We start from the raw sequence: 26,356 nt of genomic DNA, 5'->3' as shown, positions 1-26,356 counted from the left end.
GTTTAGTTGATGTACACTAGTTTTGGGATATTTTCCAGTACATTACAGATTAGGATCAGTTTATACAGAGAATTAATCTTTAATGCACTCAGTATTTATCCAAGGCTGCAATGCTGATTCATAATAAATTTAATGTTATTTGATAGTAATTTAATTGATTTAATGACAGTGGAGGGTGGTTTACATCCAAACGGCTGCACACCTCTTCCTCTTGACATTAAAAAGTGGTGTAACCCTCCTTGTAAGAATTGTCTGCGTGTAATTTCCAATAAGCCCCACTAGGGGGCGGACGTGAGTCGGTTTTGTTGGACACGCCCTGGCCACTAGGTGGCAGCACTCGCTCGTGCTCACAGAGGGGAGGTGGTCGTAGAGGAAGACCATCCCACGGTCCGTCCACATTCTGCGGCTTTTTCGGTTCAGTCTCAGTCTGAGGGGTAGAGCTTTTTTCAGGAGGTGGAGTTCGCTGCGAACCAGGAATCTGCTGCAATGTTAACCCAGAGCTGAAGCTACGCGAGCCTTGGTTCCGATACATGACAGGTGAGGCAATTTATTGACTCGCAGCCCTCATCATTACGGTTCAAGCGTTACCCAGTAGCTTAGCGTCAACTGAAACTACAGTTGGCGCTTTTTAACGGCTCCTGTCTGACTTGCTGTGCGGTTAGCTAAACGTCAATCGCGGCGAATGCGCTGCATTTTCTACTGTACATCTGTACAAAATGCAGTGAGTAGACACGGACGTGAACTAAGCGACAAACACAGGAATGTTGTAGTGGGAGTTGGTTAAGAAACGATTTAAACTTTCAAGCTTCTTTAGTGGATATTTCACTTTATTTCCTAGTTAGCCGAGATGTTTAGCTAGCATGTTAGCTAGCCCCTGTCAGACACCCAGGCAGCGAAGGCGCCGCTGCTCTTTCGTCTCATAATGTCATTGTTTTTTCTCAGTGAATCGACAGTAATTCCCCCAAACACAATGAAACGGGTGAAATGTATGTTCCTTAAGCTTCGCTGGGCAAAAGTGGACATTCTTAACCTGTGCACATTCGTTGAGGAAGACAGGGCGCCTCAGAGAAGTCGTAACATGTGTCTGCAGTCGCCGCAGGGCTTTTTATGCAACGACTACATTTTTTCCTTAACTTTAAGTAATTTTATGCGTTTCGTTCATCCTCACTTGATGTGTATTGTAGGAGTAAGGAAAACTGCCTAGATTGTTTTCTTTATGTCTTAATGTCTTAAACTGCACAGCAGTTGAGCTAAAATATTCAGAACTTTCAAGGCAGCTTGTTTTGTCTCCTTTCCAGTAGAAGCCAGTTATGGAGTTCAACAAAGTTGTGACCTTGTGGCTTTTTTACCTGTGTCTTGTTGGAGAAAGTGGGGCTGACAAACCAACATCACCTGCAACAGACAGTCCAGTTGTTGAAAATGTGATGTCAGGTGAGTCATTTTGCTGTAGCACATCTTATTTTTATCTACTGTCAACCCGAGCTGACATACACTATAGTGTGGCTTTAGTTGTGTTCCACGTCTTTGCGATTGTGCCGGCACTAAATGTGGCCACGCCGAGAATAGTTCAGCGGGTATTCTCCATTTAGCCTTGCGCTCAAACATAGATCAGGCCTTGTAGTTTAACAGGAGGGAATTGATCCAAGTTGGACAATTATAATCAAGATGTTAAACAGTAAATAATTATCTAAATTAGATTTCCTTAAATCAGCTGTAGCGCAGACTTTATTCAGTCCTCTTTAAGTTACATCATTACGATTAGTTGAGTTTCTTCACTTGTCCTACACCAAGGACCAGGGATTTCAGGTCAGTGATTACAACCTGAGCTTCCGCCCTGTATTATGAAACCTGAATCTTTTCAGGAAAGAAGCGATTCTGTAACTGCTGAGCTATTTAACGTAGAGTTAAATGGAAACCGCTCCCTGGATACATTTGTAGTTGAAGCACATTTAAAATGATGTGGATCAGATGTCTCAACAGTATTATTAAGTCAAAGTGTGGGGAGGAATAAATCTTAACAGTGATTTTCAAAGCATGGCAGGTGTTTTGAATGAGTATAGGATATAGTAACAGCTGTTTTTAAACTGGGGAGTTAAAGAGTGTGTCATCCATATGCAGATACACAATATGAATTGCGTAACTTGCGCTCTCAACAAAAGGCAGGCTGACTGGTATGTAAATATCTTATCTTGTGTCTCCGGAGGTTTGCAAGCCAAATGTGAAACAGGGCCAGGTTCAGGGTGCGAGAGTGTTGCAGGTGGTAGGCTTTCACTCGGGTAACTGTCATCCTTTGTTTAACATTTCGAGTGTGTGTGTGGGTGAGAGTGATTGCTTTTGTGGGATGTGGCATTACAGGTTCTCTGAAACTGAAATGCTTGCATACTGTTGCTCAAAAACTGCCTTTGCGCAATGTAGAAGTTCCATGTTGTGCATTTAGCCGTTTGTCTATGGAAACAATAACTGTTGCACAGACTAATCGAACATTTTTTTTCTCCACTTCATCTCTGTAGTTGCTTAACCAGCCTGTCATAACATGTGCTTCTGGGAATAAAGATTGTATGTATTTGGTATGAGTTAATCAGTTGGGGAGACTATTGTGCTGTAAATGCCAGCACAATGCAGTACTTGTGTGCTTGTAAGCAATGAGACACTATAATATGGGGGACAGTAATTAGTGATGACACAGCATAAATGGAGACACAGATTCACAGTCTTTGTGAAAGAGGGAGTTAGATTTGTCTCTTTTTCAGCTTTAAAAAATGGTGGAAATGTGAGCATTTGTCAAGAACAATATGACTAATGAAGCAATCGTCCACGTTTGCTACTAAATAGCGTAATAGAGGTTTTAGTTGAATACTGAAAACTAGTTTTCTGACTAGTGGGACTAGTCTAACATACAAACGACACATTGCTGTGGAATCATCATCAGTCATGCGTTCAGTTAAATATGTACATCCCCCTTTTTCAAGTAGGTTCAGATGTTTCTGAGATTAATAATCTCAATAACATACAGCCTTAATGTTTAAAGGGCACTGTCATAGTTAATGCACAGTTAAACCTTATTATTGCATGTAACCTAGCATAGCCTTTAAAGCAGTGTATGGAAATGTCTGCAGCAGATACCAAACCCAGATTCATCTGTGTGGGAGTGGTGCGATTACTTTATCTCCGATCTATGGCAGATGATTTCTAATCCCTTAGGAAGGAGTAAGAACACGGGGCAGACAACCCTCACTTGCTCTGCAGGCACATTGTTTGTCATTGAAACTTTAAAAACTTAATTGTGAAATTTATTATTTGTTGTTTTTTTGACAATTATGTGGAACACACTGATTAGGTTACAAGTTACTGATGCATGTTCCAATACAAGTTGTAGTCAACTATCGGCCACAGTTAAACTGATGAACTCAAGTTTTCCACAAGTAAGCATAAAAGTAAAAAATTAAACTAATTGAGTAAAAAACATTGTACTTAGGAGATGTCCTGCCATGGTCTCTGGCTCCCGAGTGCCTTCTTCACTTTGAGTGAGGGCATTATATAAACACAACTTTGTCTGCAGCTAAAGTCTCAGCAGAAGCTACAGGGTGTGTGATAGCAGTCCATCAGAAAAAAGGTTTAACAACCTTTACAGTGACCTGTAAATCTGACATGAGCTTTATGCAACTGTTGCTCTAATGCTTGACTTAAACTGATTCAAATTTCAGAACACTTAAAGTACCTTGTTTTTAAATAAGTCATAAATGTTGTAAAAATATATATATACTTAAAGTTCATTCTATTTGTGTGAACACAGACCAGCAGAAAAGCTACTGACTGGCGGTTGACCCTCCAGTAGGACAGAAAATGCAAAGAACTGAACATAATAATTTTAGTTTTTTGTTGTTGATTTTTTTTTTTTAAGAGGAGGCTTGGCTTGCAGGTTGTCTAATCCTCTTTAAGAAGTAGAAGTGGTTGAAGGATTAGAAGTTGTTTTGGGGATTAGATTTACAACAGAGCATTATCTGCTTAAATGTCACATTTAAAGATAAACCTACAAATTACATTTATTTAAAGGAACCTTTTTTCTATTTCCATTTTTTGTGAATGGATTTTTTATATTCGACCCGAGTTTACAGGTTGTCCATCTAATATGACTTCTAATGTTTCTCCACCAGATTTGTGTCGCATCGATGAGCCGCTATGCAGTGACGAGAATGCCGTTCTCAGCTTCGAGGCTATCCGTAGCATCCACAAGCAGATGGATGATGACGAAAACGGCAACGTAGATGTGGCAGAGACAGACGGCGTAAGTACCAGGCTACAATCATCAGCAGCAGGTGATGCTCTGTTGAAGGGCATATCCTGGTCTGAGGTGGTCAAAGAGGCTTACAGGTATCATTACTGTAATCCTTTGTCATCTGACCTGTTATAGGATCTGCAAAGTCAGTCAGTTAATCATAAACCCATAAACACTCACTGTGTATGACTGGAGAAGTTGTTCTGTGTACACTCAGTGACCTTTATGTCAAACATTCATCTAGATATAATATGTAAGACAAGAGACTTCAACAAAGATTCTTATCTGCAATTATTTAGAAATGGTTTGTTTTGAAGTGCTTAGTTTATACTGTTGTCTTCCCTTCTTTTAAAACCAAAGTGGAATGAAGGCTTCTCCTCACTGGTGTGTTCAAATCCATGTAAAGCTAACGATGTGTGAGACTTCATTGATGCCTTAAAGACACTGCCTCCATCCTGAGTTCCAATCTAGACTGCACCTAATGGCCTTGAGGACACTGTGTCTGGGCGCACTCTCTGGTTTAGTTCAGTTTGTGGCATACTGTTGAGGACGGAGCAAAGCAGGCACCAGGCACCGCTTTCAGAAGAGGCACTTGGCGTGCAAATACCCGTAAGGCGCAAAGAATCAAGAGCAGTACAGTGGGCACTCATCTCTGTAGTGGCTTCGAGCTGAGAAATAGAAATTACACGAGCACTCCAAGGCAGTAGTCCTGCTTCCTGTTATCACACAGTACGTAAATGGAGCAGGAGGATAGTTAAGTCTGTGTCTGGCTTTTGGAAAGCTTTGGGTCTTGGCCATATTGTACAGCTGCTGCAAATGTTCTAGAAAAAATTTCCAGGAGCATTTTATTTCACCGGCAGTACAGACCATCTCTACACACTGTAGTGGAATCCACCTACATGGATCTACCAAGAAGGACTTATTACTGTCTTCCACCGGTGATGCATGAGTTGGCTTTCGTAGGAGTGGAAGATATGTGTAGGGTTCGTTTTTAAACCCCTGGTGAGTGAGTTAGCCTTCTACAGTGGGCAGCCATTGGCCAGCTTTTACAACCCCTCTAATAGGGATGCTTGAAGAAGCCTTGGATTGCTTCTGTCAATTTGCTTTGACCAAATATGAAAAAAAGAGAGCAGCAGCAGGAGTTAAATATACCTGAGGTCTAGGTGTAAACTGATGGGAAGTGGTGTCATGTGTGGTAAACAATAATTTTAGCATCTACTTCACACATGTGACAGTCAAAGCAAAAGTGTTCAGGTTCATTTGTGCTCGAAACATCCTGTGGAATGAGTCTGATGTTGACACGCATGAAGAGGAACTATAGTGCTGTTCCGTTTTATTAAATGTGTCACAACCTTGTGTGGTCGTGTATGCGTTAGATAAAGCGACATTGGCCTTGCTAAAGGAATGAAGCAGGTGCGCACACAAGCAACTGGAATTGAATTTTCTTTTTTTATGGCAGGTCATAAAGACCACAGAGCTTTAGTGTTTGCTCTACATCGGAAACCCGCCAACAAACTAATTTACAATGCTATTGAACCTTGTGATCTTTGTACTCAAGCTATGTGTGGTCTAAACTGTTGCTATTTGCTAGGTTTCACTGGGTGGTGCTATGAAATAGTACATTCATAAAGCTGTGTGTGATTCTGTCAGTATAATTGCTGTGTCATCCTGTAGTTCCTGAGAGAAGATCTAAACTACCACGACCCCAAGGCCAAGCACAACAGCTTCCATGGGGACGACCAGTTCATCAGTGTGGAGGACTTGTGGAATGCCTGGAAGGGCTCTGATGGTACAGCTTTGAACCTTTACTTCCATATTAATAACCTATAGCTATAGATTGTCCATATTGATTTTACACACACACACACACACACACACACACACACACACACACACACACACACACACACACACACACACACACCTTTATGCTAATGTTTATCTGAAGGTGGATGTGCAATAGCTACAGCTTGTTGACTTTGATAGAATAAGCAAACTGCATGTCAGGATTATGCTGTACCCTTGCTGGACCTTCTCAATCAAGCAAGACCATAGAGCACATGATATGTCAAACAAAGTGCAGTCTGTTTATCAGTTGACAGAGGGGCCATCATTGAGTCTGTCATCACTACAGTTGCTTGCACACTCTCACCTCCTTCTGGTTATCTGTTTGTCTGGACTCTAGTGTACTCCATGAGAGCACTTTTGTTAGGTACTACACAGTATCTGACCGTCCATAGTGGTTTCATGACCAGGCTGTGGTTGAGCCACGTTCAAAACATCAACACTTTAAATAACCCTCTTGACTCTGTGCCAGGGGTTGACGGGTGGAGTTCCCTTCTCTAGTTATTCCAGTGGAATGCCAGTGTATGTTATGCTATAGGCCACACCATAGATTATTCAGAGTACAGATGCACAGTCATATAATGGCCTGTCAGTCTGTCTACATAGTGCAAGGTGTTGACATGCACTCGTTTCAGTTTTGGTATAAAGTGGAACTTAGGGAACAGTTTAATTATGCGTAGCTGTATTTTATATGTGGTGGACCTTTTTATAATAAAGTTGGTTTTATTCTCTGTCCATAAATAATTCTGATCAGTAAACAGTTACACGCTGGAGATAGTAAAACATATTGATACTGTTCTCTTTGTATGATATTTCTTGGCATCACCTCTGAACAGTGCAATGGTTCTGGTTTCTTCTCCCCAGTTTATAACTGGACAGTGGATGAGGTGGTCGTATGGCTTATCAGCTACGTGGAGCTGCCACAATATGTGGATGCATTCCGCAAGATGCAGTTTAATGGAAGTGACATGCCAAGGTAAGAAAAATGCTACTTAATTTGCTGCTTCTGTTCATTTTGAATGAATAAATTACCCATTTGTCAGACTAGTACAGTTGGTATAATAGTGGCCTAAGTTTGTGTGGGTTTGAACAATTTGCTAAAGGGGTCACATTACACGGGACTCAAAAAGAACTGTAACCTCTGCTGATCCTTGTTCCTGCAAACCAAATGCCTTTGCTCTGTTTCAGGCTCGCTGTTAAGAACAACACTCTGACTCTCTCTATCCTCAAGATTTCTGATCGCAGCCACGTGCAGAAGTTGCAGCTAAAAGCTTTGGACACTGTGCTGTTCGGACCTCCTCTAAGTATGTGACAATACTCCTCTTGAGATTTAAGTTAACTTAAATGCAAAAGCGCCCCAGAAAACTAGTGGTTATTTCAAATGCAGATAAACCTTATTTGTCTTTGTTTGTTTTTCAGTCACTTTTAATCTTGGCTATTCTTTATATTACTTTAACTTTGTCTATGTTAGACTCTAGGTAATCCTGTTCCTGGAGCGACTGCCAGTTATTATTTCTCCTATAAAACTTGTTTGTTGTTGGAGAATTAATTGATATCTTTATTTACTTTGTGAAAATATTAGGTTATAGAGCTTACCAAAAATAACGCTGCAATTATTAATAGAACCAATCAATCAGTCAGAAATATTTGGTTGCACATTATAATATGTAAACTAATGTTAGCAGAGATTTGCGATAATGGGAGCAGCTTTCTGTCTTCATTAGTAAAAGGAGAGATTGTTAAATGAGCCCATAGAAAACAGTCATTTGCAGTTGTGAGTAGCCTGCGTTTGGCATGTATCATTGCGGATGTGTTGTTAGTCACACCTAAACAAAGAAATGAGCTAAGCCTTTTCTGGTTTTGACAGCCTCTCTAAGCCTGGAGCCACTAACAGTCAGGGGCCACTCGCTGCGATCAGCAGCAGTTCAAGACATGTTAGAATGCGCTGCTCGTACAGAGTGGACATGTGTGTAATAATTAACCTGTGTGCCTTTGGCTCCAGTTAATTAAATGTCACTTCATGCTCTCTTAGCGATGCTGAAAGGCAGTTAATGTTCTGTTTATGGTGTCTAAATACTGCATTACATATGGTGGACTGGACTGCAGGATACAGCTGGTCAAAGTGCACTGCCAAACTGCTTCCTGCCTCAGACAGATAGTGTTGCAGTTAATAGAGTTAATGGTGGAGCTGTAGGAAATAGTGTGATTATGGCAAAGTTTGTGAATTTCCTTTAAGCATATGTGCCCCTGATGATTAAGTAAGAGGAACCTGCATATCCAGTCCCAGCCAGTTGGGTGTAGCTAGAGAGCAACTGCATTTAATGCGCTGCTCTGTATATTCACTTCTGCAGTGTCATTAAGGGGTGAGAGCAGCAGTGTGTAGAGCTGTCCTGCAGATTTTGTGTTTCACAGTTTTGCTTTGTTACTCGGACACAATAGCAGCCCCAGCTGCTCCTTGAGTCTGATGAACCTGTGTTTGTTTTACACTTTATAAGCAAGTCTCCAGGAATATACACAGGCCATGTGAAAGATCATTTTAGCACAGGCTGGAGATGTAGTGATGCTCTTCTGCCCTCCATGAAGTCACCTGGAAGTTAAACCTGAAATCCTGTTGCGTAACTCGAATCGTGTCCTGAACAGATACAGGAAGATGTCGAAGAAAGCTTTTCTGTTGCATGTCGTCTTTTCTTATCTAAAGCGAGTCATACCTGTACTGACTAAATCTTAACTTTACTTCCCTTTTCTCTCACTCCAGGAAGTAGACGTGTTTTTGACATCTCTCTCTCACACACCCTTCACCAGGTTTTGCTATAAAAACAAAATGTTTCTCATGCAGCTTGAAACAAGGCTCTGTCAGTTGTTGCATGGCAGTGCTCTCCGACTGATGCAACCTTGACTATAGTTTTTCATTATAAAATTCCTTTGTAGATGTTGCACCCATTTGAATGGGGATTTAAGCTTAGTCTTCATGAGGAGGGATTGCTGCTTTATTTGGGCTGTGATTCAGTTGCTTTTTGCTAATTCTTTTCAATGACAACATAGTATTTGAAAGACCAACTTGTAGCAAAATGTTAATGTTGTCATTGTCTTGCTTCTTGTGCATGTTTTTTTGACCATTGGTTAACGGACAGAAATAGACCAGATTACGCTGGCTTCGTTGTGGTATTTTGCTCTAGGCCCTGCTCACCACAACCTAAACTTGTGCTACTGACTCTTCTATTTATGTCCCTTCTCAACACTTGCAGTATGACTAGGTGATGGCAAAAGCTTCACAACACCTTTTATAGTTAAATTTGTTCCTGTGGTGCATCTTATCATGTAGATAGAATGACTGGCAGAATTTTGCCTTCTCTTCTGTTTTTGCTCCTAATTGTGCTGCAACTTATCCTCCTCTCTTTTCCTGTTCCTGACAGTGAACAGACACAACCACTTGAAGGATTTCATGCTGGTAGTGTCAATAGTCATAGGAATGGGCGGCTGCTGGTTCGCGTACATCCAGAACCGGTACTCTAAGGACCACATGAAGAAGATGATGAAAGACCTGGAAGGCCTACAGAGAGCCGAGCAGAGCCTGCATGACCTACAACAGAAGTAAGGCACTTTCCCAGCACCCACACAACAAACAGTTATACAGATGCTGTCATGCATGAATACACTGCTTGATCATTACACTTTGTGTTATACATTGTGACTTTGTTTTAAACAAATGCGTTTATTGTCCTCTTGTCCACAGCATGCTAAGAGTAGAGTAGACTTTGGCCTAACTTTAACTTGCACATCTTGCATGTTCACTTCCTGAACCCTGTGACTCATAATGTGGTTAAGCCTGAACATATACTGAACAAGGAAAGAAGACACCACACAATTAATGTAAAATGTTGCTGTATAGTAAAATATTGGAAGAGCTGGTTGATGGTAAACAGTGGAGATATTAGTCGAGATTTTTAAGTAGTAACGTCTTAACTGCAAGAATAATTTAAGTGTTTTAAATTAGCTTGTTAAAATTGTCCATAAATTTGTCACGTTTAAGTGGAAGAACTACCAGAGTTCAGGATGATCTACAGCCTTTTTGAAACTGGGGTAGAAGCAGGAAGCTGTTCTTTGTGCAGTGCTGATCAGAGCTCCTGATATGGACAAGGAACAAATGCTGTTCTATTCATTGGGCAGGTTTTAACTGAACAATAGCAGAGAACCTGGGAACAAACCGTTCTGAGTGCTGCAGTTTAGTTGCGTGCACTGAGACCATCAGGGTTTAGCCTGCCCCAAAACAACTGTAAAAATCACATGACTGACTGGTGGTCTCTTGCTGTGAGGCTGCAGTGGGCCTCTGAAATCGGCTGTTTAAGTATGCTTCACTTGCTAGCTTAGCAGTGAGTGTAACTTGGCTTGACCCGATAATGTTTTTGAAGTGATTTGATAGTGCAAGTATTTCAATATTAACTATTTTAAGGTAATTGTTGGTCAGTGGGAGGAGCCAGATGAGCTGTTATCTTGCCCTGGGGCATCCTGCTTTAAAATGTGCCCTGAAGCTGTCTTTTACACTCATTGGAGCATTTTCAGGACCAAATGTTTCAGAGGGTTTTTGTTTTGCTCTGGAAAACAAGTGTTAAAAAGTCAACCAAGGTGTTACTTTGGTTATAATTTAAATTTACACCGTTTTACATTTACTGTAAAATGGATGACTCCCTGTGAAGTTTGCTGTTTGCCAGTCATTAAACAAATAAAGTGCGTTCTACAGTGTCCACAGTGTTGCAGGTTAGTACTGAGAAGCCCAGTGTTGCTTTGTCAGGGCAACAGTGTTTGGAGGTGATGTTTTAAAATAAATCACCTCAAATGGAGCCAAAAGCTTAAATGCAATCGTGCGTATCATGAGGCGTAATTAATAGATAAAAGAGAAATGTAGCTATTTTTGTCCTTTTAATGCTTGAAGGAATCCACGGAATGTGCTTTTATGCTATGAGTACTTGGTCTTCTTCCTTTTTAGCCCAACTTATTGCTCATGGTTTCTGTTTGTTTTAGCAATTTAAAGGATCATGCATTACTGTCTGCTAAACTGTTACAAAATTATTTTTCATGTTTTGCTGACGATTACTTGTTTCACAATCTGAAATATGAATTAAAGTTTGTTCTTAAATATAAAGAACCCAAAACATTCACTTTTCACCATATATTTCAATCTTTCATATTTCTACGTCACAAACTGTGCCCTCGGTTTGCGTGTAAAGCAAAGCTCAAGTAGTTCTAATGGAAATCCCTGGAGATGTCATGTTTGGTTCTACAGAAACAGGAAGTGACTCAGTCTCATTGACTCTCCAGAGTAACGAGCAGTGACAGGCATTGCCATGTGCGTGTATCATCTTGATACTTAGGAACATTGTAGGGGAGACATCCAGGCGTCGGTGTGTTTTACTTTATTATCCACATACGTCGCTTCTTGTATCAGCTGGATGGTTATGAAACTGATACTGCCCTGTGACGAACAGCAATGTGAAAAGACTTTCACTGGTTGAACCATGAAATTTCAGTGTCTGTTAAGGCAATGATGTTAGGTTAGCTGCATATCTTTGTTGGAAAAGATGTAGTTGTAGAGTACAACCAAAAGCTGCTGACTACTCGTGTCCACAGACTAGTGACAGTGTGACCGGTCAGTCTGTGCTGCCTCTGATCAGCTGTAAACACACCTGCCACCGCCAACTGTAAAGTGGACTCTGACCTTTTAACCTTTGCTGAAGTGGCGACTCGTACTTTTTTTTTTTTTTTTTTTAAATAATGATACAGATCCTCTTAAATTTGTGTGCTCTGCAGATATGGCGACTTTCCTTCGTACCTGCGTCCCTCATAGGTTGTTAGTTGTTTGGTTCGGTACAGTACCTGGAATCAGTGCAGGCGCAGCACATCCAAACATTTGGGTTGTTTTTTGTTCCAGTATATTTCATCCATGGCACTTAATTAGCGCTGTGGAAATCGAACCCGTGGTGAATTACACCCAGCAAATCCATTGTCTTGTGCCGATATGAAACACCGTCCCATAAAACAGAATGATGTGAAGCTCCTGGACATTTTTCTGACAATTATTGTGCAGTACCTTGTGTGTTCAAAATAATAAGCCAGCGTTAAGCAGAAATTAGCCGGCCAAACCTAAACAAGCACTGCCAAAAGCACAAAGCAGTTATGAGCAGCTTCCCCCCATATCGGCTGCAGCTTGCACAGCCGACCATCTGTCTAGAATTATATTCTGGATTATACGTCGTTATATTACATCTACGATACGTGTGTTTGGAGCCAAGAGTGAGTCTGGGTGTGGGAGCGAGGTATGTCCTCTGTCTGTAGCGTTGCCTTTCTTCCTGATCCCTGCTGCCAGCTGCTCTCTTTCCATACCTTCAAGCAGATCCTGTGGTGGTATCAAGTAGCCTGGCCCAGCCGTAACTTCCCTGTTGGGAGACAGTAGGAGGAGGTTGTGACCAGAGCTGGATTTCCAGGGTGCCTTTTACAACCCTGTTTGACCCAGTGTCTGCTGCACCGGTGGAACAGAGCATGAAGCATGACTGCTCAACATTTCCGCTCCAGTGCTAATTCGGCCACATTTGGACTGGGGTGTGGTGTGGTGACAGACACGCTGGACAAGGACACCGCTACACGTGACTTGTCATTTACTTGTCATACAAAGTATCTGCTTCATTGTAAAGTTAAACCCACAGAAGGAATAAGGTTTAATGTGTTGGGTCATTCTCCTCTTGAAAGGACTTCCGTACCATTATGTGATTACTGTGACCCCTTCAGTACTTGGCATAGACATCTTTTCTTTGTCATTCAGGACGTTGTAGCTCTGCCAGTGCTTTTGAACCTTAGCTAAAGAATGGCAGACGTCAGTGATGAAAGTATTAGCAGCACCTTCCACCAGCCTCATTTTCCATAGCAAACGGTGTGTATCAACTTTCATTCCTCTGCCTTTCTTTTCTCCCTGTGCTGTTGTCTTTGGCCTGATACGGAGACAGCGCTGCCTCCTAGAGACTAAAGAAAAAGTTTTTTCTTTCCTGAAATGTTTTACTGCACTATTGTTGACCTGGGACCGGTTCTCAGATTGATTACCCAGACAAGCAACTGTTTGGATAAACGCCCCTGCTCACGTTTAGTATTAGCACCTGATGACTCATTTTTATCTTTCTCATTTGTTAATGGTTTATAATCAGTTTGTTGGAGTACTTTTTTTCTTAAACACAGGTTCCTCTAAAAATATCTTACACACATGTTCTGGACACTATATGAGCATTTGGCTCCCACACTGTTCTGTTCTAAAGTTACTCACGACAGCTGTTTCCATTCCTGGCTCTACTCCCTCTGATGTCAGTTTATTGTGAGCTGCAGAGCGGCTAACCATGACTCTTTGCTTTCTACAGGTTAGCCATTGTTTCCGGTGATGCACGACTTATTCAAGTCCCACATTCTGGACACACATGGCACCGCAGAAAATGATGCTAACCTACTGATTGTATTGCCCCTGATTTTTATTGCTTCTAAGACATTGTAAAGAAAAGAGTTATGGTTTAAGAAATATTTGTTTTTCATTGTTCTCCTCGTTGTCCACAGACTGCAGATCGCACAAGAGGAGCACCGAACTGTGGAAGTGGAGAAAGTGAACCTGGAGCAGAAGCTAAGGGATGAGATCAATGCGTCAAAGCAGGAGGCCCAACGACTGAGAGAGCTGCGTGAGGGCACAGAGAATGAGCTGAGTCGGCAAAAGTACGCAGAAGAAGAGCTGGAGCAGGTACTAGCAAAGATGAATGTCACTTTAAAAATGCATGCGCTTAACGCAGAGACGTAGTTCTGAAATTAGGATTGTTTTGAAAATGGACAAGGTGGCAACTGCACAATATGCTTTGGTCTATCAGATTCACATTGGATATAGTATAAATACACCCACTGAAGACTTTGTAATTTGGCAGGAGGACTACAGCCCACACAAGTGAGCAAAACACAAGTGTTTGATTAAAGGATTATCACAGATTTATTTTAGACACAGTGAGAAATTAGAAACGTGTGGATTTCAAGCAAGGTCTGGTTGCAAGACACTTTGAGTTTCATGTTTATTGGTCTTTGGCAAAAGCCATTCATCATTTATCAGAAGGGCCAATGTTGACATTAAGTATTAATCTTAAACTTTAAACATGCTTTAAGTCATTTGAGTCTTTGATGAGTCTGGTAATAATACATATTGAATTATAAATATGTGCATGGCTGCTGAAAAATTCGGTCCGGTTAAAATATAAACAAATCTTTGCCAAGAATTTGTTTGTCCAGATGTTGTTTTTTTGACATCATTCAATATCTGATGCAGGTGCGCATGGCACTGAAGAAAGCAGAAAAAGAGCTGGAGTCCAGGAGTAGCTGGTCACCACCAGAGGCTCTCCAGAACTGGCTGCAGCTCACCCATGAGGTGGAAGTGCAGTACTACAACATCAAGAAGCAAAATGCGGAGCGGCAGCTCCTGGTGGCCAAAGAAGGGGTAGGTTCTGTGACGTCTGCTAAAAACATAGTAATAACCAGCCCCGGCTGCTGCTTTCCCAGGTCCTCTTATTGGATTTGATCTGGGAGCAGACGCTAAAATCACATATTTATGGTTGATCATATTACAGTAAAACAACTGTTGGGCAGCAGTGACTTGTTTATCTCCTGACATGTAAATGACTGGGCACTGACCTGTTGCTGTACCTGGGAACAAGGCTTCCTTTCAACTCGGTTCATGTGGTGACACAGCTGAGATAAATGTTTGTTTTCACAGGCAGAGAAGATAAAGAAAAAGAGAAACACGCTCTTTGGTACTTTCCATGTTGCTCACAGCTCCTCACTGGATGATGTGGACCACAAAATACTGGCAGCAAAGTAGGTTTTAAATCTGTTGTCATACATTTTTTTTATTAATATGATTTTGATAAGTGGTCGAATTACTACCTCTTCTCTAATCTTTGCAGGCAGGCCCTGGGTGAGGTGACCGCTGCCCTGCGGGAGAGGCTCAATCGCTGGCAGCAAATAGAACTGCTCACCGGTTTTGTCATCGTCAACAACCCAGGCCTTCCTTCCCTGGCCTCAGCCCTCAACCTCGACCCCACCTTCATGGGCGGCAGAGCTACACCCCAGCACTTCATCATGTCGGACGATATGGACGACATGGACGAGGATTTCGTGCCTGGAACTCTGCAATGTAAGAGTTCATCTGAATCTATCAGCCATTCAATGGGGATTCCCAAACAAACCCCTAAAAACTCCAAGGCCCTGCTGGGGAAGTCCAAAAATCAGCACACATGAGAATTTGGACCTATTTTGCTACAGTTACCTGAATTTGTTGTTGTGACCTTCCTTGTGATGGCGGTAGCCTTGGTCACACATGTCTATGACTCGATGAGTGTTTGTTTCTATAATGTATGTAAATTTACTGTATTCCTTTCTTGGCCTTTTTGTTATTGTTTGCATTTTGGATAAAAGTGAGTCATGTTTCTATTCTCTGGAAACTGTCATAATACACTTTTTTTAAAGAGAGCAAGTTTTTGTGCCAACCTATTTGTAGTAATTTGTTCTGTAATGTTCTATATTCTGAACTTCTAAGGTTTAAAAGCACACACATTACAAGAAGGAGGCCATCATGGTTTTGAATTCCTTCTGTAAAACGGTTGTCTCATGGTAGAAACAGTTCTTGTTTCTAGTTTACTAACTGCAGGTGACAGTTGTACAGCAGAATTCCTTTGCGGCTGCAATAGTGAGTACATTTTTCTTTCACCATTAACTGCACTCCCTGTCTCACCCCTCTCTCCCTCCAACACCCCTCTGGCCTCTGGCTCCCACTGCTGTCTCATTGGCCTCACTGCAGATGGCACGCGGCTGCTGGAGCGGCGAGCCAGTGACCTGTGGTCCGTCGGTTCAGACTGTCAGCACATGTGGAAATATCCTGGTTGGCCATTTTGTCATGTCCGAATTGAGTTGTCAGCCTGACCTTCCTGTTTTCCCTGAAGTTGCACAATGCTATTCTCCGTTTGCCAAAATGCTGCAGATGGACGCGTTAGAGGGGAATCCATGCTGCGCTTGTTAAAACACACCTGAGCTGTACCACCTTGATTACCTGCTTGCCTCGTTTTCCTCCCCTCTCCTGACTCTGTCGCCACCCACTGCACTCGTCTCTTCCTAGTGATTGGTCACTTCTGTTCACAGTAATGGCTCATTGTTACATGCTTCTCTGTTCTTATTTAAAAGAGTGACGAGTTCAATATGTCCATGTGAGGATGAAAGATAAAACAGAATTGCTGGGATTTGAACTGGGACCCAACGATGTGTGTTGCAAAGGCTAAATTATTAACTACAGTTCATTTTTCAAATTTTTATATCCGTAGACGTCTAGACCGTTGCATCCCAGCACCTGAGTATCTTTCCACTGTTTTTCCCCCTCGCTCCCCTCTGGTCCGTCAGCTCCTTTTGACCGCTTGTTGATAACGCTGTTGTTTTGTGCCCACAGCTCCCAGTATGATGTCCCTGCGCCAACGCCACATTGACCCCCAGCTGGCCATGGGCTCCCAGAGGTTGGTAGAGAGTTGCCATTTGGCGGGGCAGCAGGGAGAGGGAACCCCGTATCCATCCCGGTCTAGGGCTGCCCTCAGACAGTCACGCAGCCAGTCGTTTGGGCAGCTCGAGAGTCTCCCTCTGCCTCCTCTTTCCTCGGCTGTGTCCCACCCCTCCATCATCTGTACTTCCAACCCAAAACCTCAGCCCCTGTCCTTCTCCTCTTCATGCTTACCTCATGCTGTGGGTGCCTCCCATATATATCACACCTCTTTCCAGCCCATGGATCCCATTCCTGATTTCACATCCTCCGAAGTCTCCAAATCGTGCAGCGATTGCGATGGGTACCGTCTCTTTACAATTTGTTCCACACATTGCATGTGGGTGTGTTTGTTCCACTACCTGCTTGTCATCTGATCTTTCAACACATGTATGTAGTATAGTTGTCACTTGTTTATCATTCCGTTTTCATTTTTGCCTTTTTTTTCCATAAATACTTTATACAGAATCTATACAATTACTCTTTTTAAACTGTGTTCTTGCTCTTCTTTGCCTGTACAACTAACCGTGTGGAGTTCCAGTGTCCAGGCAGTACCCAGCGTGTTCTTGGCTTGCCGCCATCGTGTAGCTAAACCTTAGCATGCAAGGCTTCAACTTCAAACCGTTCACATTGGTTGTTTCTCTAATTCATTTTGTATTCCCTCCTGTCCAGGGACTTAAATCGCTCCGACTCAGACTCCTCCCTATCCCTGTCTCAAGTTGGTGACCGGCTAGCTGCCTACTCCTCCAAAGGCCACCTAATCAAGCCTACTTCTCTCATGTACGGCCTGCCCAGCAGAGTAGATGACGTCGTCTCACTGCATGCTCACACTCCCAATGGAGGGAATCGCAGCCACGAGAGCAGCCACGCGGAGCACGTCTCTGACAGCCCCATACTTATGAAGAAGGTGTACGACATGCAGAAGTCGCCGAGCCTGGGGGAGATCAACAGCCTGTCGGAGTCGTCCCGCTCCTTCAGTCCCAACTCTACTGAGCCTGACACGCCGTCGCCCACAGGGGGACAAGCAGCGTCCGTGGGGGCGAAGGTAAACAGCCGCATCCCGCAGCTTTCTGCCAAGAAGAGCCCCCTGGAGGAGGACAGTGGCTCTACAGGAGAAGACACAGATTCTAACGCCAGCCGCAAGAAACACACCTTCAAGATCTTCAAGAAGCAGAGGAAATAAGGGCTTCATGAACTACAGGTTGTCAAAGCTGCCTTGTTATTCCTCTAGAGTGTTTTTGAAAAATAATAATAAAAGGTTTGCAGCTTCGTTAATGGTCAGACGATTGCACAATTTGTTGCATCTTTTTGTAGGTCGAACACCTACTGTGAGAAACTGAACCGTGGGAGAATATCTGCTGATATGTTTTATCGCTTCTCTGGTCAATGTTGAACATGTGGGTAATGGGTAGGTTTGTAAATTGGAATGTAAAGTATTTATTCTGCAGGAGGTCGTTGCAGTCTCAAAGGGAAACGTCTCCCAGTTGGTTTTTCCTTTCTAGTTCTACAATCTATAACATTTTGCATGTCTTCACTTTTGTTTGACTGATACGTGAATGCACTTAGTGTTTGCTTGGTTATTGTTGTTAACCTACTTAGACAACACTCAGTGTTTCCTTTACTACCTAACCACCTAGTCTACAATCCCAAAGTGAATGTGCACTCCTTTGTTTTACTTTGTTTTTATTGATGCGTAGATGTTTTTCTATCTTGTGTTGTCTTCTTGGCAGAGCAAGTGTCACCTTCAGGATGTCCTCAAAGTGTAGGAATAGAAAAGCTGGACTGGTTGGTAACAGAAAAATATGATTAGCAACCGTCTGAAAGGAGACCTCATCAAATTGTAGCATTAGGTCTTTTTTAAAACCTTAAAGGCGTGCATGTGAGTGTGAGAGACTGATATGGTCAAATGCCTGAAAATGTTTTGTTTTTTTTTTGTTTTCTTTGAGCCACGTTAATCCAACATTTTTGAATCCAACTTGGACGTAGGGATTTTCCTTTTATTGGGCAAAAAAGTTACCAAAAAACCTACTCTCTGTATCCACCTTTAAACAAAAACCACATGCTTTTTTCAAGTTGTATCCAAAGGTGCTTTGATCTGTACATATGAAAAACTTTTAAACGTAAGATACGTCGGCGCTTTTTTATTAAATTAAGTAAAAGCAGCTTTGTTTTTAGAAAATTAAGCCTTCCAGATGAATGTTGGTTTGATGAACAGAGTTTACGGTTTCTCTTTCGTTCTGTTTTCTTGAATCCTTGAGGACAGGGGCTGAAGAAGTGCTGGTAAGGGCTAAACTAGGCAAAAGCATTTGCTCTTGGTGAGATAGAAACTTGGACCCACCTTCCTGTCAGATCTTAGCGAGTTGCAAAAGACCAATCACGTCAAAGTGCCAAATAACTATTTCTAAGAGGCCTTGGGTTTGTTGTGTTGACATGATGATCCTCTTTATGTCCAGTGCAAACGCTGAATGTCCAAGGGTATTGTTTCTGTAACAGTATGATCACTGCAGTATGTTTACAGTTTGAACTTCGTGCCAGTTGTCACAGCAGCTTTGTATGAGCACAGAACTATGCATTAGTGGCTGTAGGTTAGAGCTAGAGCAGTGGGGGCACCAGAGGCTCCTGATCAAAGAACAACCAAAAAGTGCTGCAGAAGACACTGTCGTCCTCCCCCAGCCTCATAATGTAACAGTTGGTTTGGATGTTCCTTTAAGACGCGGTTCAGGATTTAATTTTGGAAAAACGAATAATTTCCTACAGGTACTTTTTTAAAGTGTCGTTTGTACCTTTTTTGCACGACCGCTGTAAATGGACTACGCCATATGAATGAGTGAGTGAGTATCTGTCCGCTCCCAGTATAATGCACTGTAATGTTGTTGCATGTCAACTGCTGTAACAAACCCTGTGTGGGGTTAGAAGAGTGGATCGCTGTAAGATCTTCACCGCCTGTTTTTGGTTTCTCTTCATTTTGAGCTTCTATTTATGACCTCATACAGTATATTTGTACAGAGAAATGATAATTTTGCATCTTCTGTGATGGTCCAGACTTTTATGCCACTTCTGCATGATAGCAATAAACTATTTTGAATGAAACGGTCTGATTTTTTTCCAGTGTTCAGCTTCAAATGTGTCAAATCAAAGAAGGAAAGATACTAATAATTTCCAAATTGTTTGTGTGCGCTCACATTTGTGTTGTGTGACATTACGTGGTTTATGTGGGGATTGATTTGGTTAATTTTAAGACCAAATGTTATAATGTAAATGCAGAGACTATTAAAGCTTTACATTTGACTGTAGAAGGAAATGAGTTTACTGCCGTTCTGAGTGACAGCTCCTCCCTAACTCCACGCTGTGCAGAGTCACTGGGTGGAACTCTGTGCTGTTAAATATTGACCTAAGCTTCGTTAAGGTGGAGCAGGATGCGGTCCGGCTCCTGGAGCTTCTTGCTGTGTAGCTTGGACGTCTTTAATGGGATGTTAATGAAGGCTCCGTGCTGACCATGGATTTCCAAGCCGTGTCCAGATACGTCTGTCAGTTGTGCCTCAGCGTGCAGGTAGGACACGTTCCTGTGAGGATCTGCTTCTGCCTTCTACCCAATGTGTTTGCATCTATGTCTTTGTCTCATACAGATTGTCTGGAGTTTAGACCAGGTCACACTGCTCAATCCTCCAGCGGTGCCTCTGCCTGACCATCGTCTCAAGATACTCTACTATTGCGATGAACCTGCCACAGTCCGACTGGACTGTATCATATCATTCGATACTGGTGTCACTCACAGCCTCCTGCTTAAACAGTGGGCGTGTGTCCCCGGTTCCCCTAAAGTGAACAGTCTGGCGCTAAACCTCCCTGACTGGCTGCTGTATCAAACTGATGAGATTCCAGACTCTCAGTGGGTGTTGAGCTGCATCCTTCGAGCGTCAGTCACGTACGGGGGGTTCGATGACACTGAGCTTTATGTTGCAGCCCAGGATGTGGCGGTTCTGCACCCAAAGCCCTTTTACAGTCGACCCATTAAACCCCAGAAGCTCTGCATGTCCTGGAGCTCACAGATGCTGCAGTTCACTCAGAGGATTTCAGCCAAACGATGCCCCCTGGAGCAAGGTGAGGTGGAAATCAGATTCAGCTGATGAATAAGCAGTGAAACCATGAAACATCTTTTTCTGGAAGTGAACTGACTTCAACCAAAAGCTGTTCATATCATCCAGAAACGATGCACTTGTTAACTGCAATTTACGCCTCGACTGGAGAACACTTCGGGATCACGAAGAGCGCGGAGCCGTTCACCAGCGGCGCTCTGGAGCACATGCGTGTTAGAGCCATCTCCTTCCCGTGGTGAGTCTGCAGAGGCGGCGGCGCAGCTCTTCTGGGCTCCTCCTCCTGCATGTTAATTAACTGAATGTGCCTTGTGCCAGGTGTGCGTTCTCCATCTGGATATTTGTGACTAGACACTGCCAGGAGAGGCTGTGTGGCGTTTTTTACCATATAAACTCCCACAATGATTATGCCACGCCCACTGTTTTACTCAAACGCTCAGGTAGAAGTGAAGTCGTTCCATCACACGACACCACGGAGCGGATCTTGTGTCTGCGCTTACGTTCTCGTTGCTGCGTTACAGGCCAGCTGCACGTCCAGATGAGCGGAGAGCACGAGGAATCCTCCGCATTTCTCTCTCCGTTCAAGGTGCCTTTAAATGACTGGTGTCAACTCAGCCTGATGTTACAAGGAAAAACAGTGAGTGGTCTCTTTTGACAGATGTCCACACAGCAGCCGCATGCCTTAAATAAAGAGTTTACTGTCCGCGTTCACCAGGCGACTCTCTCAATGGTTTGCATGGGCAAAAAGCAGAGGATGGTTCATTCTATGGAGCAAACGTGAGTCTGAATTTAACAGCTTCATCAAAGTATCTGCAGGTGTTTTAACAGCATGTTCACAGGCTGACGCACCCTGTGATGCTGGACGACACAGAAGGATACTTTGTGATTGGCGGAGGGAAATACATCAGCGGTGCAGAAGGCTTTTTTGGACCAGCGGTTTACCACCGCAACAGGATCCCCCCACACGCCGGGGTAACGGACACGCTGCTCACACGCTGGTTTTGGTTTGGCCCGTGGCACCAGTGGAGCCTCATCACTTTCCTCCTCCTCAGGCTGAAGTTGTTATTCCAGACGTCATTAGGTCCGTGAACCTGACAGGATGGAGACAGGCCTGTCAAGGCTTTCGCCTGGAGATGATCAGCAGCGCCTCAGCCGCCGCGGAGTCTGGTTGTGCCCTCATCCGTCCACTAGATGGTGCCGATGCCACTGGAACGTTCCACCGGACTAATCATGTCATTGATGCTCATGTTGCAGACAGCTGTTTAGATATCTTCCATGAGTGGATGACGAAGGCTCGGCCGCAGGCAGCCGCCCCTCACAGGAGACGAGCTGCAGAACTGGCCGAGTCCCTGTCCTCCAAACACGGTACGAGAGCAACCATCGGGTGAGGGGTGAGACGGGGAACAGAGGCACGCTGCTGATGGAAGGCTGCTGCGTGTGGCCTGCAGGGCGCGGAGCCGCCAGCCTGCCGGCCGTGGGCAGGGCGCTCTACTCCCTGTCGCTCCAGGAGCTGAGCAGAGGCCGCAGCTCCGCGGCCGTCAGCACAGTGATGCCGCTGCTGCTCCAAGCCGGCTGCCTGGCTGACAACAGGGCTCTGCTCCTGGCGTCGGTGCTCTACAGGGCGGGCCTGGGCGTCCACAGGCGGCCCGGGAAGGTGCGTTCGCGGCTCCGTCGGGGCCTCGGGTGAGGCTGCGGTGAGTGTGCGGAGCTCTGACCCCTCGCGCCTGTGCCGCAGGCTGCGCTCCTGGCTCTGCTGGCAGCGCAGAGCGATGACCGACTGGCTCTTCTGCACCTGGGGAACCTGCACCACCTGGGGCTCCACGGCGCCGCCAAGGACCCGGACCTGGCCTATGGCTACTACGCAAACATCGCTCAGCAGACGACTGTGGACCGCAACAACCCCACGCCCGAGCAGGTTGCTGAATTTGGACACTGCAGTCATTTGAGTCAAACACGCTGATCTTTGCACTGTTCCATCTTGTTCTTAGACGTTTGTGGAGGCTGTTTACCTGAACAACGACGAGGTGTTGAATCTCCAGACTAATGAGGACCATCACATCTTCCAGTGGCTAAAACTGCAGGCACGCAGGGGAGCGGCTGATGCTGAGGTGAACGGAACGTGCGCAGTCACACCAAGTCTGACGAGTCCACACAAAAAGGGCCGAGTGTCAATTAACAGTCAGTCACTCAGCGTCCGTCTTGCAGCAAGCCCTTGCACGCATGCTGTTCTGGGGTCAGCAGGGGGTGTCTCCAAACATCCAAAAAGCAGTGAGACACTATGAACGAGGAGCTGTTCAGCTGCAGGATCCAGTGTCCATGTACGACTATGCAATAGTGCTCATGCAGGTTAGATCCCCGTGCGGTGCTTTGTCTCCTGCTGCGGCGCTGCTGATATTAACCTGTGTTTATCTGATATCTTCCAGGGCCACGGGGTTGAAAAGGACGTGCCCAAAGCTGTGACCTTCCTCAAGAAAGCAATGGACAAGGTAGAGTGAGCGTCCTTACATGCGGACGGCTGCAGGATGTGTTCAGACCCTGTAACAGCCTGGGTCCCCCCCCCCCCCCCCGCTCCGCCAGGGTTTCGTTCCTGCCATCAACGCGCTGGCCTGGTACCACGAGCACTTCGAGCGGGACTACGCGCGGGCCGTGCGGCTGTGGGAGCGGGCTGATCTGCTCCAGAGCCCCGACGCCGCCCTGAACCTCGCCGTCATGCACTCGCAGGGCCTGTATCCAGGAAAGGCTGCAGACCAGGTGAGCGCAGCTGGAACGCGTCCACCCGCTAACGCACTCATACTAGTCATCCAATGGGAATCCGTTGTCCTCTGCACAGTACAAGGCCTACGAGTACTATCGGAAGTCCGCGGAGAGGGGGCACATCAGGGGAGCGGTCCAGCTGGCAGACATCTGGACCACTGGGATCCCCGGCCTGGTCGCCAGGCGTCCATCAGACGCCGTCCTGTCAGCTGCTTTTACCCGCATTGCCTTCACTGCACACGTGCACGGCTTCCGTGAGCTTATGGGTGTCCTACTCCTTCTGCAGGTGGGCCAAGTGGGCGGCGGAGCACAACGGGCACCTGGGCACCGTCCTGAGGAGAGCCCTGGACTCCCACATGAAGAGCGACGCGTGAGCTCCTTTCGGCTTCATTCGCGCGGCCCGTGTGTGCAGGAACTCACCGCCGTTTGTGCCAACAGGTTCAGCTCGCTGTTGTATTACATGATTGCTGCCGAGTCGGGATTCGCCGCTGCACAGTTTAACGTGGCCTATCTTTGCGAACAGCATGCGGTGAGTTAAAACCCCACTATTCCTTTAAACTTGTGTTCACACAACCGTCTTTTTCAAATACTAGTTTGTTGCCCATAGGGACAATTTCTGGATCCCGCTTTTGTATCAGACTGTATGTGGACATATTACAACCTCACACTCCAAAGCCAAGATCCAGAACCCTATGGTAAAACACTCACTTGTGCAGTCAACATCTTGCATCTGAATCACGAAGCCGTCCTTTTACACCGACCTCCACCTCTATCACGCACCCAGCCATGATCAGGATGGGAGACCTGTTCTACGAGCGACAGCGAGACTCGTCTTCAGCAGCAGAGATGTACAAACAAGCAGCACTGAAGGACGAGCCACAGGTGTGTTTGTATAAAGGCTTTGTGTTTCAGGCTCTTGTGTGACTGTGAGTCGGGCTTTTCTTTTCCTCCACAGGGATGGTACAACCTCGGCCTCCTCGCTGAAGAGGGCTACCGGCTGCCGCTGTCGGTGCTGTCTGAACTCGGCCTTTCACAGCTGCACGCGGCCGACAGACGTTCGCTTCTGAGCGCCTTGTACAGAAGGTGCGTTTGAACTTCGCGTCTCTATAGAGCGGTGTTAAAAGCGTGACGCTCTCAATATAGTGAGTCTAAAAGAAAAAGGACCCTGTCTTGGTCCCAAGGTGCAGAGACTCTGAGGACACACATTCCTACCTGCCGTGCAGTCTTGCCCTCTTCAACGTGTACCTTCGCTCACTCCAGAAGGATTATAGCTCTGCAATTAAGGTCAGTGATATGTGCCCTCTGCAGCTTTTATTTCTCTTCATTTGACCTTTAACCTGAACTTATGCTGGTGAGTAAAGAAACTTGGTAATTGTAGTATACAAACCTAACCTTAGTACATTTGTTCAGATTTCTTTTACTAGAAAATGCAGTAAAATTTTGATTTTGATTTTGATTTTTAATTTGTATCCCCACAGTTCTCCTCTATTGTTGCCGTGGTCGCAGCACCAACAATATTAATCATCCTCGGCGTCGTCAGGAGACGAGGCCAGTCGCTCAACTAGAGCCAAGATTCAGCTGCTAAAGGCCAATTAACCGGGTCAACAGCACAGAAATACTTTGACTTAGTTCATTTACTGGCTTAGGGGCATCACTGTGAAAAACTATACAAGAAGTAACTTTTGTACATGTTTTAGTTTTTAACCTCTTCTCTCTTCTTAAGCCTAAATCATTTTGGCAACAGGTTCTGTCCATGGGACACTTACTTAATTTTGACATGCAATGTGTTTTGTTCTGTTTAATATTGAATTAAATAAATAATAAGCAACTTTCTAATAATTAATTATTATTGTGGATGTTGTGCTACTGTTTTGAATAATTTACTTTATGTATTTCATCAAGTTTAATTTCATCCAGTATTCCCATATAAACTAAAGGTACCGAATAGTAAGAATAATAGTTTATTTCAGTAAAGTGTTGTTTTGCTCCATTTATTAATAATAATAGAGAACAGTCGGTGACTAGTGGCGGGAATGAACACATTACGTTCCGAGGGGGCGTACCTGCGTATGACGTCACCGGTCACCGCCAAAAGGGACGCAGGAAACTTTCTACGGCTTTTTCAAGAAGCTAGCTAGACGATAACTGAACAAGCGAAAGGTTGGTCGGATAAAATTTGGTGCAAGTGTTCAGGGAAAAAAAATATTTACTTTCTCTGGCGCCTAATTTAAAAAGTTCGGTACCAGGTAGCTAGTTCGACGTGTAACGGCTGTAACGGCTGTCAGTTAGAATAAAAACCGAACGTCTTCTGAATCTGGTCACGACAGACTCCCCTCAGCGTGTAGCGGCGCCTTTTACCAAAACACATAAATCACACACACGATAATAATCAACAGACGTTCGCCCTGGAGGTTTAACAGAGCCACGTAAAGCATCATTTAAATGTATTTTTCCCATAACGATAAATTCAAACGGCAGAGACTCCTCCTGTCAGAATCGGCTGCCGCAAAGACACACCAGTGTTAGAAGGATAATGAACGGCGGCACGCTTGGCTTCCTGCAGGGTCCTGGACTGCAGCTGAAGAATTCAATTTTCCTTCCAGCAGACATCAATCACACGGCGTCTGTCCTCAGCATCTCACTCGCCTTCCTCCAAACTGGAAGTGAGAGTTTAGTATGAGGGAACGTTACATGCGCCTTTGAAAAAGCTGTGATGCCACGCACGTGCAGCAAATAGTAACTTATAAAATGATGGCAGTGATAAAGAACCTGCTGGAAGATCATTGTGACTGAGCAGAACTGCAA

At 44.4% G+C, this 26,356-nt stretch overlaps 3 protein-coding genes and 1 long non-coding RNA gene across 10 annotated transcripts in view; 3 read left to right on the top strand and 1 right to left on the bottom strand.

Moving 5' to 3' along the window:
• Positions 1-343: 343 nt before the first annotated feature.
• On the top strand, positions 344-19,796 carry stim1a (stromal interaction molecule 1a). Of its 5 annotated transcripts, XM_055513894.1 has the most exons (14): positions 344-537; positions 1,299-1,431; positions 4,155-4,285; positions 5,951-6,065; positions 6,986-7,097; positions 7,310-7,425; positions 9,535-9,712; positions 13,709-13,886; positions 14,457-14,624; positions 14,901-15,001; positions 15,091-15,320; positions 15,984-16,064; positions 16,623-17,010; positions 17,379-19,796. In XM_055513894.1, the coding sequence occupies exons 2-14, from the start codon at positions 1,311-1,313 to the stop codon at positions 17,887-17,889; spliced, it is 2,430 nt and encodes an 809-aa protein (XP_055369869.1). In that variant the 5' UTR covers positions 344-537; positions 1,299-1,310; the 3' UTR covers positions 17,890-19,796. The 5 variants fall into 5 exon arrangements, with proteins under 5 accessions (XP_055369869.1, XP_029027015.1, XP_029027014.1 ...); XM_029171182.3 differs by lacking the exon at positions 15,984-16,064 and having other exon boundaries at positions 1,302-1,431; XM_029171181.3 differs by lacking the exon at positions 15,984-16,064.
• On the bottom strand, positions 11,891-26,213 carry LOC129604997 (uncharacterized). Its single transcript, XR_008696423.1, has 2 exons — positions 26,069-26,213; positions 11,891-12,552 (listed from the first exon to the last, which is right to left on the bottom strand). It is a non-coding gene; the product is annotated as an uncharacterized LOC129604997 (long non-coding RNA).
• On the top strand, positions 20,099-25,379 carry LOC114867967 (protein sel-1 homolog 3). Of its 3 annotated transcripts, none has more exons than XM_041073364.2 (23): positions 20,099-20,256; positions 20,333-20,804; positions 20,909-21,035; positions 21,116-21,237; positions 21,319-21,383; positions 21,456-21,574; positions 21,637-21,769; positions 21,850-21,964; positions 22,052-22,162; positions 22,246-22,451; positions 22,533-22,712; positions 22,786-22,905; positions 23,003-23,143; positions 23,221-23,283; positions 23,375-23,548; positions 23,628-23,755; positions 23,838-23,921; positions 23,990-24,080; positions 24,159-24,246; positions 24,336-24,433; positions 24,507-24,634; positions 24,733-24,835; positions 25,030-25,379. In XM_041073364.2, exons 1-23 carry the CDS (start codon positions 20,203-20,205, stop codon positions 25,114-25,116), a joined length of 3,009 nt encoding a protein of 1,002 aa, XP_040929298.1. In that variant the 5' UTR covers positions 20,099-20,202; the 3' UTR covers positions 25,117-25,379. The 3 variants fall into 3 exon arrangements, with proteins under 3 accessions (XP_040929298.1, XP_029027013.1, XP_055369868.1); XM_029171180.3 differs by having other exon boundaries at positions 21,319-21,434; positions 21,513-21,574; XM_055513893.1 differs by having other exon boundaries at positions 21,319-21,434; positions 21,513-21,574; positions 21,850-22,162.
• The window catches only part of robo2 (roundabout, axon guidance receptor, homolog 2 (Drosophila)), a 240,866-nt gene continuing 240,067 nt past the window's right edge, over positions 25,558-26,356 (top strand). Inside the window, exon 1 of the mRNA XM_041073359.1 lies at positions 25,558-25,711. The gene's annotated coding sequence lies outside the window, so the exon portion shown is untranslated. The remainder of the gene's footprint in view (positions 25,712-26,356) is intronic.

Source organism: Betta splendens, chromosome 13, assembly GCF_900634795.4.
Source record: "Betta splendens chromosome 13, fBetSpl5.4, whole genome shotgun sequence".
Taxonomy (NCBI): domain Eukaryota; kingdom Metazoa; phylum Chordata; class Actinopteri; order Anabantiformes; family Osphronemidae; genus Betta; species Betta splendens.
The sequence above is the reverse complement of the archived record's forward strand: the minus strand, read 5'-3'. Positions and strand labels throughout refer to the sequence as shown.

Coding starts and splice junctions, on each gene's coding strand:
- stim1a (XM_055513894.1), top strand. CDS start 1,311: ATGGAGTTCAACAAAGTTGTGACCTTGTGGCTTTTTTACCTGTGTCTT. Junction 1,432..4,154: donor TGTTGAAAATGTGATGTCAG/GTGAGTCATTTT, acceptor TTTCTCCACCAG/ATTTGTGTCGCATCGATGAG. Junction 7,098..7,309: donor AATGGAAGTGACATGCCAAG/GTAAGAAAAATG, acceptor GCTCTGTTTCAG/GCTCGCTGTTAAGAACAACA.
- LOC114867967 (XM_055513893.1), top strand. CDS start 20,203: ATGGATTTCCAAGCCGTGTCCAGATACGTCTGTCAGTTGTGCCTCAGC. Junction 23,756..23,837: donor CGTCCATCAGACGCCGTCCT/GTCAGCTGCTTT, acceptor CTCCTTCTGCAG/GTGGGCCAAGTGGGCGGCGG. Junction 24,247..24,335: donor CCAAGATCCAGAACCCTATG/GTAAAACACTCA, acceptor TCACGCACCCAG/CCATGATCAGGATGGGAGAC.